This window comes from Lepus europaeus, chromosome 10 (genome assembly GCF_033115175.1).
Source record: "Lepus europaeus isolate LE1 chromosome 10, mLepTim1.pri, whole genome shotgun sequence".
Classification (NCBI taxonomy): domain Eukaryota; kingdom Metazoa; phylum Chordata; class Mammalia; order Lagomorpha; family Leporidae; genus Lepus; species Lepus europaeus.
In genome coordinates this window covers 99,566,166-99,579,527 of record NC_084836.1, presented here as the reverse complement: position 1 = coordinate 99,579,527, position 13,362 = coordinate 99,566,166, and the positions used below count along the sequence as shown (strand labels likewise).

The 13,362-nt window shown below is 53.2% G+C and overlaps 1 protein-coding gene across 1 annotated transcript; it reads right to left on the bottom strand.

The window, feature by feature from the left end:
- Positions 1 to 417: 417 nt before the first annotated feature.
- Positions 418 to 12,309, bottom strand: DEFB115 (defensin beta 115). The gene is made up of 4 exons (XM_062202536.1): positions 12,216 to 12,309; positions 10,317 to 10,472; positions 7,906 to 8,021; positions 418 to 480 (listed from the first exon to the last, which is right to left on the bottom strand). The coding sequence occupies exons 1-4, from the start codon at positions 12,307 to 12,309 to the stop codon at positions 418 to 420; spliced, it is 429 nt and encodes a 142-aa protein (XP_062058520.1).
- Between the last annotated feature and the right edge of the window lie 1,053 nt (positions 12,310 to 13,362).

The window sequence follows — 13,362 nt, the reverse complement described above, 5'->3', positions numbered from 1 at the left end:
GTCCACTCTGCCTGTCAAAAAAAAAAAAAAAAGAGTGAGCGCGCGTGTGTGTATCCAGACTGTGTGTGAGTGTCCATCTGGGAGTTAATGAGCTGCGCGTACGTGCCCATGTGCGTTTGGGACCTGTTTCTGTGGGGCCGGTTTGCAGAATGAGCCATGTGTGGCACATGTCACAGCCCACCGTGTGCGTGCTCGGGGGCTCAGATACGTGTGTCCTGGACGTCTCTGGGGGGCCCGTGAAGGAGGGTGAGGGGCACACATCACTGTGTGCACCTGCGGGTGTGTCCTGAACACTCACAGATGCGGCTCTTGTAGCCCTGGGCCCTGAGGAAAGGGCATTTATAGCAACAACACCATCTAAAACCCAGTTACCTCCCTCTGAAGCCCAGGTGCTATGTGAACATACTGATTTAGCCATCACAAAGCCTTTAGGACGACCATGGTGGAGATGATGAGTGGAGGGCCCAGGCTGGGGTGTTGCTTACGGGGAGAGGGGCAGCGTGTCACAGAGCCCAGCCTGGGATCCAGGGAGCTTGGACTCCAGGCCTACGCTGTTATATTTTCAGGGCTTTGCTCTCTGTAACTCAAGCTTCCTTACCCCTCGGTGCCACACAGAAACTAAACGTGGCTGTGTCTTTCCCAGGTGGCCTCTTCAGACCCCACAGTGACAAGAGCGAGGAGCCTTGGATTCCATGTGAGCTTTACCAAGGCAGGTGCAGGAATGCCTGCAGGGAAGATGAACTTCAGCACTTTACCTGCCCCCATGCTTACAAGTGCTGCCTGAAGTTCACCACGAAGAGGGAGCACCACGCCACCGCCCGTGTGTCAGTTACACCTGCTCCCAGCTTCCCCCAGAGCTGAACGTAGCCGCCATCACCCCTCCTCGCAGGCCTCCCTCCCCCCCATTCTGGAGTTCTCTCCCCATAAAGATGCATTTCTTCTCCTGCATGTGTCTTTCATCCGGAAGCAGCCATCACTGGCCAGGAGAGCTGACACTGGGAGGCTGGGAGCTGGGAAGCCGTGGGGTGCTGTGCAGGATGCTGGGGACGTCGGGAGAAGGGCGGGGCGCTGAGGAGGGAGGAGACTGCCTGTCTGCTCTGCTTGGGGCCCGCTCTGGAGCCTGCAGAGGGAACATGACCCCTGGCTGAGTGTCTGGGTGACCCTGTGGAATGTAGGGATGATCAGTAACTGGGCTCTGTTTGATAACCAGGAGACTAACCTATCTGGTATGATGGGATTCCACAGGAAGAGCCGACACCAGATGGACAGATGGAATTGAGTACGGGGATTTACTGGGCGAAGTCGGGTAGACCCTCGTGAGGGCAGAGCTGTAGGGAAGCGGGCTGAGCAGCGTTGTCCCTGGGTGCTCCTCTAGTCTGGGCTGAAGCTCCGTTTCTGGAGGCAGTGGTGGTCATGGTGCTAGGGCACGGTCCTCCACGGAGGCCAGACACCACCTGATGCCTTGGAGTCGAGGGATCTTTTTGGGCGGATCTTATTTGCCAGACTCAGACTTAGTTCACGACATTTGATCCACTATGAAATTTTCATTGTGTTATGTCCATTTTTTTCCCTAAGGCAAACAGCCCTTTTCCCTCTCCTCTTTGGATCCAAATATGTAATTCGTGTTTCCAGGTGAGTTATCTGAGTTCCAGGTTCTCAATTTCATCTCAGCTAAGAGTGATCTGGCTTTTGTGTTTATCATTCCACTGATACGGCTTTGGAATTTGCCATCCATGCCTTCCTCATTGATAAACAGAAGCTTTCTTTACATTTACCATTCAGTCTGCTTCAGGTTAGCATTTCACAGCTTTTTAAAAAATATTTATTTACTTATTTGAAATTCAGAGTTATACAGAGAAGGAGAGGCAGAGAGAGAGAGAGAGAGAGAGAGAGAGGTCTTCCATCTGCTAGTTCATTCCCCAATTGGCCACAATGGCCGAAGCTGTGCTGATCCGAAGCCAGGAGCCAGGAGCTTTCTTCTAGGTCTCCCATGCAGGTGCAGGGGCCCAAGGACTTGGGCCATCTTCTACTGCTTTCCCAGGCCATAGCAGAGAGCTGGATAGGAAGTGGAGCAGCCGGGTCTCAAACCAGTGCCCATATGGGATGCTGGTACTGCAGGTGGCGGCTTTACCTGCTAGACCACAGCACCAGCCCCATTTCACAGCTTTTATCAGTCCTTCCCTGAAGCCCTTCTGTGCCTCTGAATGTTCTTTCTTCAGTCTGGGAGTCTCGGCTTCCGCCATCTGCCATGACAGTTGTTTGCCAGTTTCACTCCCCCCCCTTCTCAATCCGCCTCCCTGTCTGCCTCCCTCCCTACACTTCATCTGCATTGCTCATTAACAGACAGATGATAATCCCAGTCCAAAGCAGCGGACGGACGGAAGGCCATGCACTAAAAGATCGATTTATGCAGTGGGTGTTCAGTGGGCTCAGAAAGCCCTGACGTTCAGATACGTTTGTCACACGGGGCAAGGACTCGGCAGAAGCCAGCTCTCAAGGAGGGACACGGACATTTGCTAGCATCAGTAGCACGATAAAGAAAAACGTTCGAAGACTTGAAGGAAAGTCTTGGTCCTGCGGCCAGCGCAGTAGTTGAGGCTATTGCTAGGTTTTCTACTTTAGCGCTATTTGGAGAGCAAACGATTGAGAGCACAGTTTCTCTTTTCGTTGGTTTCAAATGCATGGCTGCGCTCCCAGCTGAGCGGTGTCCTCCTGCTATCCTGCTGCCTGGCTGAGCCCAGCGGGGTCCCTCCTCCTCAGTCCACTGCCCACAGCCCTGGCCCACGGGTGAGGCTGATAAAGGCAGAGCACCGGCCCGCTGGGAGCATCGGCCGTAGCCCTCTGTGTGCTCTCAGGACTCGTCCATCACGAAGCCCTGTCTGATGGCCATTGCCGTCTTTCTGATCTCCTCTCACAAGACTTCAGGTAGCTCGGAGCTTCCCGAGGACTCTGGGGCCATGTATGGTGTTACAGTTTTGGTGATGTGGGTCCAGGCAGTTGGGAATTTTGCCCTAAGGCTCAGATGGTGTCTGGATCTCTTACTGGCCTTGTACTGTAAGATCAAACTAAGAACGTGGTGCTCCTGGGTGGAGTGGTGGAGAGGGTTGGCGTGGAGCCATTTAGAGTGCCCATCCTTGAGGTCAGAGCTTGGGCTGCGGGTTAGGTGTGAGGGAGTGAGCACAAGGCGAGGATTTTTCAGATGAATCAAGGAGTTCCTTTGGAGACTGACTGTGGATGGTGGTGCCGAAAGGGTAGGATCTTTGCCCTGGGGTAGCTACAGTAGACAGATAACCTGTGGTAGGCTGGAAGCGAGGCACTCAGAGCATGAGGCTGACCCAGTGTTTTGAGATAGATTTGGTTGAGGAATGGATTTCTGGTTAATTGGATCTGAACGTGAAATCCGTGGAATATTGGAATTGGAGTGGGAGGCTGGTTGTTGGGTTGAAGTTGGGCGTTGGTGTTGGGGAGCCTGACGAGTGTTGTGGTTGTCTTGAGACTGGAGCTTGCGTGGGCGTGGGATTGAGCGGTTCTGATAGGGATCAGGTTTTGACAGGCGTTTTGTTCAAGGAGGGTGAGTGTGGGCTGATACGGGCAGAGCTGAAGTTATTCTGAGGTAAAAACAGCTTAGGCTTGAATACGACACCTGAGTCCATCTAAGCGAAGGTCCTGGTGGGATGGCAGCCGACCAGCTCTGGGTGAAATGTGGAAGCTGTCCCTTTCCATTCTTCAAAAACTCCCAAGTGGGACTGCTTTTGACCATAAATAGCTCTGGGTGCAGAATGTAGTGCAAGTAAATGACGACAGGTGGGTACAGTGTTTCCAGATGCATCCCTTCAAGTCGCCATTTCTAATAAGAACACACAGACAGGCACAGGCACACACAGACACAGGCACGCACACACAGAGAGGCACAGGCACACACAGACACAGGCACACGCGCATACACAGGTACATGCACACGCAGACAGGCAAACGTGCACACACACAGGCACACACAGGCACATGCAGACACAGGCACACGCGCACACAGGCACACACACACAAACACAGGTACATGCACACACAGAGAGGCACACATGCACACACACAGGCACACATACACACAGGCACACACACAGACATACGCACACACAGACACAGGCACGCACACACACAGGCACATGTGCACACACACAGGCACACGCACACACAGGCACAGGCATGCACACACAGACACAGGCACGCGCACACAGACACAGGCACGCACACACATACACACACAGGCACACGCGCACACACAGGCACACGCACACACAGGCACACACACAGACACACGCACGCGCACACAGGCACACGCGCACACAGGCACGCACACACAGACACAGGCACACACAGACACAGGCACGCACACACAAGCACAGGCACACACAGACACAGGCATACACAGACACAGGCACGCACATACACAGACGCACACACACACACAGGCACACGCGCACACAGGCACGCGCACACACAGACACAGGCACCCACACACAGGCACACGCACGCACACACAGGCACACAGGCACTAGAATACAACAGAGAAATGCCGAGGAGCCTTCCCCATCGCCGCAGACAGGCAGCCGCTGCTCCTCCTTTCCGGCAAGTGAGCTCAGTTCCTCTCCGTCAGCTTTCTTCTTCACTCCCTTCTGCTTCGTCAGCCCTCCAGACTCCTCCCTCTTACTTTTCATTCCCCGAGTCCCCTCTTTCTTGGCAACTTTCACCTTTGTTCTTGAGTTACTTGTTTTCCTATTCAGTGTGGACTAGTGATATTCACTGCAAGTGAGTTTACAATAAAATGAAAAGAAAATTTAAAAATTTTTCCTTTTTTTCAAATTTTCTTCTTAATCTTTTAAATGGACAGATGGCATTGCACTTTGTATCAAGTATGTGCACTGGGCAATGGTTGGATCTCCCTAATTGACGAGTGCTGTATCTCCCGTGGTGGCTTCTTTGTGATGAGAGCACCCTTCACTGAGGTCACTGCACAGCAGACCTCTGGGGACTTGCTTCTCCTGTCTGGCTGTGGTTATGCACCTTTGACGAGCATCTCTCCATTAACGACCCCCTCCCAGCCTCGGGTGACCGATACTCTCTGCTTCTATGGCATCAACTTCTTTAGAGTCCATGGATGAGCCAGGTCAGGCAGTATCTGTCTTTCCGTGCCGGGATTGCGTCACCCAGCATGACTTCCTTCAGGGCCACTGGTGTTGTCACAAAGGACAAGATTGTATTGCTGCTGTGGAGAAGAGTCCGCTGTGTATACACGAGTTCATCACAGTTTCTTTATTCACTCATCTGTTGATGGACGCTTCGGTTGATTCCATATCTTGGCTAACGTGAATGGTGCTTCAATCCACATAGGAGTGCAAATATTTTTTGATGTACAGACTTTACTTCCTTTGCATGTATACCGACAGTGGAACTGCTGGATCATATGGTAGTTCTATTCACATTTTTTTGGTAAATCTTCATACTGTTTTCCATTACAACTATATTAATTTACATTTCCACCAAGCCACCCTACCCAGGCTGATGGAATCTCTGAACAAGAAGATTTCATGTGACAATTTTTAAAAATCTTCCCAGATTATTCCAGTATATTATTGCCTCTCTAAGTTCCCTCTGATACTCTCTTGATTGCTAATGCAAACTCTTATAACCTTATTTCTGGGCTAGAAAAACAAGTTTTACAGAGTTAAGACATAAAATCCTTGTGAAAGGCCATGTTGGGCTTTGAAAGCAGACCCCCTGTCTTGCGGTCAGCAGATGGCGAGAGCAGGCGTTGCAGTGCAGCCGGGTGAGCTGCTGCCACAGTGGGAATCGCGGCTGTTGTTTTCCATCTGATTATAGAATTCTGATTGATTTTCATTTTGTCAATGGCTTTGTGTATGAATTATATTAGAACAAGTTTGTAACACAATTCCCAACTTCTGGAGAAGATCTTGCATGTCAAGCAAGGTTTGAGGGTCCCTTTGCAATAACTGGCGAGGAGTTCTGGGGTCTCCGGTCTGATGAAGACACTGATTCAGCAGGTTCGGGAGAAACAGGGGCACCAGTGGAGTGAGGTGTGTGGGTGGAGCCTTGTTTTAAAAGTTATTGTTGGCCGACGCTGCGGCTCACTAGACTAATCCTCCGCCTAGCGGCGCCGGCACACCGGGTTCTAGTCCTGGTCGGGGCACCGGATTCTGTCCCGGTTGCCCCTCTTCCAGGCCAGCTCTCTGCTGTGGCCCGGGAGTGCAGTGGAGGATGGCCCAAGTGCTTGGGCCCTGCATCCCATGGGAGACCAGGAAAAGCACCTGGCTCCTGCCTTTGGAACAGCGCAGTGCGCCGGCCGCAGCAGCCATTGGAGGGTGAACCAATGACAAAAGGAAGACCTTTCTCTCTGTCTCTCTCACTGTCCACTCTGCCTGTCAAAAAGTAAAAAAATAAAAAAATAAAAAATAAATAAATAAAAAAGTTATTGTTTTGAGAATGAATAATCCGTTAGGTTGACTTTCTAACCCCCTAGCAGAGGAGCTGGGTTGTCTGGTTTGTAAGAAGAACCTTCGGCTGGCGCCACAGCTCAATAGGCTAATCCTCCGCCTGTGGCACCGGCACCCCGGGATCTAGTCTGTTCAGGGCACCGAATTCTGTCCCGGTTGCCCCTCTTCCAGTCCAGCTCTCTACTATGGTCTGGGAAGGCAGTGGAGGATGGCCCAGGTTCTTGGGCCCTGCACCCACATGGGAGACCAGGAGAAGCACCTGGCTCCTGGCTTCGGATCGGCGCAGTGCGCTGGCCGCAGCGCGCTTGCTGCAGCGGCCATTATGGGGTGAATCAACAGCAAAGGAAGACCTTTCTCTCTGTCTCTCTCTCTCTCTCACTGTCCACTCTGCCTGTCAAAAAAGAAAAAGAAAGAAAAAAGAAGAAGAAGAAGAAGAACCTTCCAGGGCCGGCGCCATGGCTCACTTGTTTAATCCTCTGCCTGCGGCATTAGCACCCCATATGGGCGCCAGGTTCTAGTCCTAGCTGCTCCTCTTCCAGGCCAGCTCTCTGCTATGGCCCGGGAAGGCAATGGAGGCTGGCCCAAGACCTTGGGCCCTGTACCCACATGGGAGACCAGGAGGAAGCACCTGGTTCCTGGCTTTAGATTGGCACAGCGCTGGCCATAGCAGTCATTTGGGGAGTGAACCAATGGAAGGAAGACCTTTCTCTCTGTCTCTCTCTCTCTCACTGTCTATAACTCTACCTGTCAAGAAGAAGGGGGAGGAGGAGGAGGAGGAGGAGAAGGAGAAGGAGAAGGACCTTCCAGACAGAAGGGGCAGCCTCTAAAAACAAGGGTGAGAAGTTGGATGACTTGTTGTTTGTGAGGGTGACGGAGGGAAGTGGAGGGAGCAGGACCTGTGCATGAGACAGCTGGGGTGGGGGGGAGCTGAGACCTCGTTTCTGCAAGGACTGTACAGCTCTTTCAAAATATTTATTTGGGAGGGAGGGGGAGAGAGTGAGTGGGCAAGAGTGCTCTCCCACTCATTGGTTCATTTCCCAAATTCCCAGTGGCCAATCACCCATGTGGGTGGCAGAGACCTGATGCCTCCCTGGGTGTGCCTTAGCAGGGAGCTGGAGCCAGGGGCCCTCCACGGGGGGACGCGGACGTCCGAACTGGCATCTTAACCATCAGGGCGACCCTTGCCCAGAGATTGTGTAGCCTTTGAAGGGCTTCAGATGAAAGATAAATCTGCAGCTCTGGATGTTGGAGACGTCCGTCTGCCAACTGCGTGGGAAGGCATGGAGGCAAGGACACCCCCAGGATGCACCTTCCAGAGTGCTTGCACCCGTGTGCTGGGGCTGCCATCACGGAGGACCCCAGGCTGCGTGATTTCAACAACAGAAATTTATTGTCTCACAGTTCTGGTGGCTGCAAATCCAAGAACCAGGTGTCGAGAGGGTTGGTTTCTTCTGAGACCTCTGTCCTTGGCTTCTGGTCGACTGCCCCCTCCCGGGCCATAACATACTCTTCTTTCTGTGTGTCATAATCATTAGCAAAATAGTTATGTCCTAATCTCTTACCAGGAAACCGATCACCGCATTAGGGACCTCCCAAATGACCTCAATTTATTTTAATTACTTCTTTAAAGACTCTATCTCCGAACGCAGTCACATTCCGACCTCGACTGGACTTTTGAACTTCAGCATATACATTGGGAGGGTGGCAAAATGTGCTCCACAGCCATGGGCAAGGAGAGATGATGGTTGAATGAGGAAAGCAGAGGTGGGGCTGGAGGGCAGGTGAGTGGAGGTGGACTTGGAAGGCCTCTGTGGCTGACGTGTGTGTGTGTGTGTGTGCGGGAGAGGGGCAACAAGAAGGTATCTTTGGTGGATTTTAGGGTTGTGATTGGAGTTCTTAGATTGAGGGTCACTTGCCTATTTCCCAGTCTCTCTCCTCATCCTCCCCGCCTTTGCTCTGTAAGATGGCAAGTAGGTTTTCTGGGATTTTCATCGTAAAGAATAGGGAAGGCCTTCAGAGTTGAAAAGCCCATGGAGATCTAATAATCCCATCCAGCACTCCCATTATAGAGATGGCTAGACTGAGGCCCAGAATGTTGGGGGGGTGACTCAAACTTAGCCTGTTAGTGCACCTGAATTTCCCGGCACCTTCTCACTTCCTGGGGGCTATGGGCCAGACTCTCTAAGACCACCAGGTCCAACTCTGGGTGTAACTTATCTTGCCAAAAATGCATACAAACTCTTGGTATAGGCACAGCTTCTACGGGCTCCCTGCAGCTGGTGATGTGGTCTGGGCTGAGTGCTGATTGGAACCACTGAGCCTAAGCAATCCAAGTCCCCATCTCTGATTTACTCTCCAGATAGCCCAAGGACATCCCCCAAGGTTCGAGGTGTGAACGTTGTTTTGTCGTGTTCCAGTGGGAAAAGGTGTGACGATGGCTGTACCTTGTGTCAGCAGAGGCTAGGGATGCTTGTCTTTCACTGGACTCTGGACTGAGACTATCTTCCAAGTGGGAACCAGGATAGCCTGTGTGTGTCGCGCAGTTATCAACTAGGACTGGGGTCAATGCACATTGCAACCACAAGGGGGTGCGCAAGGACACGGGCACCATAACTTCCACTTAGATTGGTTTTGGGTGGGAAGAGTCAAGTGCAGCTCTTCTTTACAGCGGCAATCTTTTTCCACTTAGCACTGTTTCTTAGCCCAGGCACTGTGAGTTCAAAGTTCCGCGACTCAACTCGCTGTCTAGGATATTTGGGGCAAGTCACTGACACTAGGCGTGACTCAGTTCCCCTTCCGGCAGAGACGTGGCCATTTCGTGGAGGTGTGGTGAGCACGTAGCGAGGTTATGCGTGGAAATGCTTAGGATGAGACCTTACATGTAATAAGTACACGCTGAGCTTTTTTTTTTTTTTTTTTTGACAGGCAGAGTTAGACAGTGAGATAGAGACAGAGAAAAAGGTCTTCTTAGTTCACCCCTAAATAGCCACTATGGCCGGCGCGCTGCGCTGATATGAAGCCAGGAGCCAGGTGCTTCCTCCTGGTCTCCCATGGGGTGCAGGGCCCAAGCACTTGGGCCATCCTCCACTGCCTTCCCGGGCCACAGCAGAGAGCTGGCCTGGAAGAGGAACAACCAAGACAGAATCCGGCGCCCTAACTGGGACTAGAACCCGGGGTGCCAGCGCTACCGGCAGAGGATTAGCCTAGTGAGCCATGGTGCCGGCCTATGCTGAGCTTTTGAAGTCATTTCCCTCTCCCTCTGGTTGACACAGGAGAGGTTGCCTCCCTATCAGAGGGCATGCCAATCTTCGGTTGGTCAGGTGTGATTAGGGACTCGAGGTGAGAGACAGATTAGAAGAGGGAGACCAACAGACAGAGCCTTGAGCTAAACCTTGAGCTGAAGAATTAAAAGAACACCCTCTGGACCACACTGCATACACAGACTCTCCAGGATGAGACAGGAGATGAGAATCTGTGGCCGATGTACCACTGACATTAACCCAGAAAAGTATTACATTCGGGTTCCCAGCAGCATCCACTTGGGAATCCAAGATCCAGACCTGCACAATGTCTTCCCATGAGAACCAATATTGTCAGTGACCTGCTGGGACAACCTAGGGAGCTGCTGGGCTGCGGCAGGCCAGAGGGGTCTGCTGACCGCTGGGGATGGACTTTAATTCAATGGACCCCGTGAAGACCCCACCGGGAATCTCCAAACCGTGCAGGTGCCCCCGATAAATGTGTCACTGACTTACTACAGTGACTATCAAACACTGAAGTCAAACGTCTTAGCTAGGCACACAGGCTCACTTGTCGTGCCTTTGTTCTTGGAGAAGTGTGACAGCTGCGAGTTTTTGTTCAGGCAGCAGTTCCGTTTTCCCATACAGAGCCCTTTCTTCTTCTCATTTTCTCTGCATGATATCCTGCATCTGCCAAGTCCGTAAGAGCACCTTCTGAGCCATCCATCTAGCAAAACAGACACATGACAGAGAGGTGACATGGGAGCGCATCAGTGCTCGCACCCCAGGGATGCTGGCAATCACAGCAATCCCGGTGAGCGAGAGCATTGACCTTGACACCTAATAGCATTCCCGGAACCCTGTCCATCTGTGCACCTCGAGTGCCTGCTGCCAGTCTCAACGTGACCGCTTACCCCCTCCCCCCACTCAGCGTGGACTGACGTTGATTGCTGTGCTCCTGAGGTTCCTTTTCCATCATGTTCCCTGCCTCACCGTTCTACCTCCTCGCTAAATCTAGTGCCTGCCGGGGTGTGGGCCTCAGCCTTGGATGACGTGTGTTTTCCTTCTGTGTTTGTCATCCATTCACAGGCATCGGTCCAGGACCTGTGGGGTGCCAGGCACCGTTCTGGGTGCTTGTCCCGGAGGGGGTCTGGAGCGGGACTCTGCAGGCTGTTGTTCGGGGGGACGCAGCCCTCTGTGTCTGTGGTCAGCAACTCAGCCCCACCCCCTGCTGACCCACCTCCCTTAGCGCACAGCGTTCAGGCGAGCGTTTCCTTCCACACGTCTTCTCCCCAAACTGCCCTCCAGGGAGCCAGTTTCACATCCTGTTTCTCACCAGTGTGTCACACTGCAAACATCAGAGTCCTACTAACTCTTACTTTTCCTTCCTTTTTTTTTTTTTTTTAAGATTTATTTATCTGAGAGGCAGAGCTACAGATGGAGAGAGACAGAGAGACAGAGAGAGGGAGATCTTTCATCTGCTGGTTCGCTTCCCAAATGGCCACAAAGGTCCGAGCTGCACTGATCTGAAGCCAGGAGCCAGGAGTTTCTTCCTGGTCTCCCACATAGTTGCTAAGGACCCAAGCACTTGGGCCATCTTCCACTGCTTTCCCAGGCCATCAGCAGGGAGCTGGATTGGAAGTGGAACAGCCAGGACAGGAACCGGCTCCCATATGGGATGCCGTGGCCACAGGTGGAGGCTTAGCCCACTACGCCACAGCGACGGCCCCTTAATTTTCCTTTCTAATATTCTATAAGTAATACACTGATTCTGTCTCCAAAATGCCTCTTACATCTGCAACTCACTGGAGTTGAAACCAGGCTAAAACTAACCCAAGGTTTTCCCAGCAGAGGCTCCTTTGACTCTTAGAACAATTGCGCTATTGGCAAAGATGTTCGTCTTGCAATGCTGCAGCAAGATAGGGGCGTGAACGGGGACGATCCAGGGGGAGCTCACGGTATGAGCCACCGCCTGGCTGGGAAGCCAGTCGAATGGTTAGCGAGCTGTGACCACAGTCCCTCTGTAATCCAGAATCTTCTGCCCCAACCCCGGCTCCGCACTTTGAAGCTGTTGTTGCAAATCCGTAGGTATCTGTAGCCACCACACAGCCCAGGGCAGGAGCACGAGCTTCCTTGCATTCCCCCAGCGAGGCCAGCTCCCGCCAGAGGTGGCAGCAGCCGGAAGTGGGGTGGGTGTGCGCCTCTGCTGGCATTTGAGGATGCCAGGGGCGCGGGGGCTGCTTGTGTGTGTGGGAGAGCCCGCACGCACCACACCCTGGCCTCCGCGGGCCCGTCTCCAGCTGCCTGGGAAGACGTCCCCTTGTGGTGAGGCATCTTCGTTTTCAGGCTGTTCACCAGCTCTGAGCCATCGCTGTGCCCCACTCCCACGCGCGTCGAGTTTCCCCATGACTCCACGAGTGAATGAGACTCCATCCCCACTCCCTCTGCCGCCTCTCCACAGCTCTGTTACCTGGGGAAGTCTGGGCCACGGCCACGAGGACGGCTAAGACCAGGAGCAAGAGTTTAAGGTGTCCCGAGCGGTGTGGAGCGCGGTCCGGCAGCATCCTGTGTGTACTGGGGAGGCTGGGCCCGCACCCAGCGTTTTATTGATCCGGGAAGAGATGAGTCACGGGCAATAAATCAGAGACAGGCAGAGGGGTGCGGCACCCAGAAGAGAACGCCAGCCGGGAGGCGAGCCCTGCACGTGCGTCACCCGGTGCTCAGGAGCCTGCGCTAGGTTCCTCTGGGAAGGGGCCACACAAGGCTCCGGTGTGGTGGAAGAACCGAGCCTTTCTCGAAGCAGCCTTTCCTGCCCCTCTCCCCGGGGAGTGTGGTTCCTGGCCTGTGTCCTCCCAACCTCTCCGCTGCTTTCTTTCCTGCCTAATGTGTAGCATGCTGTGTGGGAGCTAAGTGCTCTTCCAGCTCATTCTTCCTGCCAGGCAATGGTCAATAAGCAGCACAGGCCCTGGAGGCAGGGCGCAGGCTGGCGCTGCCCTGTGTGCGGTGAGCACCTGCCGAGAAACTGAATGAATGAACACATCCATGCCATCGCTGTGTTCTGATAGGTTGTACCATCAGCATTTCTTCTTATAAACGTCCTATTGATTTATTTTCACTTTATTTGAAAGGCAGAGAGACTCAGACAGACAGACAGACAGACAGACATCTTCCATCCTCCGCTCACTCCCCCAAATGCCTGCAACAGCCAAGGTGGGCCAAGCTACAACCTGGCACCCAGAATTCAAGGCAGGTCTGCCCCCCGGGTGGGCAGGAGGGCCCCGAGGACTCGCATCACCCCTGCTGCCTCTCAGTGTGCATCTCAGCGGGCAGAGTCTGGCTCGGATCAGGCAGCCTGAGCTGAATGCTGGCCGCCCTTGTGGGGACTTTACTGCTGTGCCAAGTGCCCACCTGCCCCCAGAAGTGGCCTTCCTCCTCTGAGAAAATGCAGGGCCATGCAGTGGCGAGAACCGCCTAGGGTTACAGTGAGAGAGACAGAAGCAGACAGCAGCGGGAGCCCGCACAGCCCGGCTTGCAGTCGGCTTCTTCACCCCAGTTTCCTACTCCGAATCCTTAACATCAGCCCTTCTGGGTCTTTCTGAAACTGCAGCCTCCGACAG

What these genes read in the sequence shown, in the direction of transcription:
- DEFB115 (XM_062202536.1), bottom strand. Translation starts at nt 12,309, where the DNA reads ATGCTGCCGGACCGCGCTCCACACCGCTCGGGACACCTTAAACTCTTG. An exon ending in CAAGAACAAAGGCACGACAA is followed by an intron (nt 8,022 to 10,316) that starts GTGAGCCTGTGT and finishes TATGACACACAG; the next exon opens with AAAGAAGAGTATGTTATGGC. An exon ending in GATTTGCAGCCACCAGAACT is followed by an intron (nt 481 to 7,905) that starts GTGAGACAATAA and finishes TCTCCCCGTAAG; the next exon opens with CAACACCCCAGCCTGGGCCC.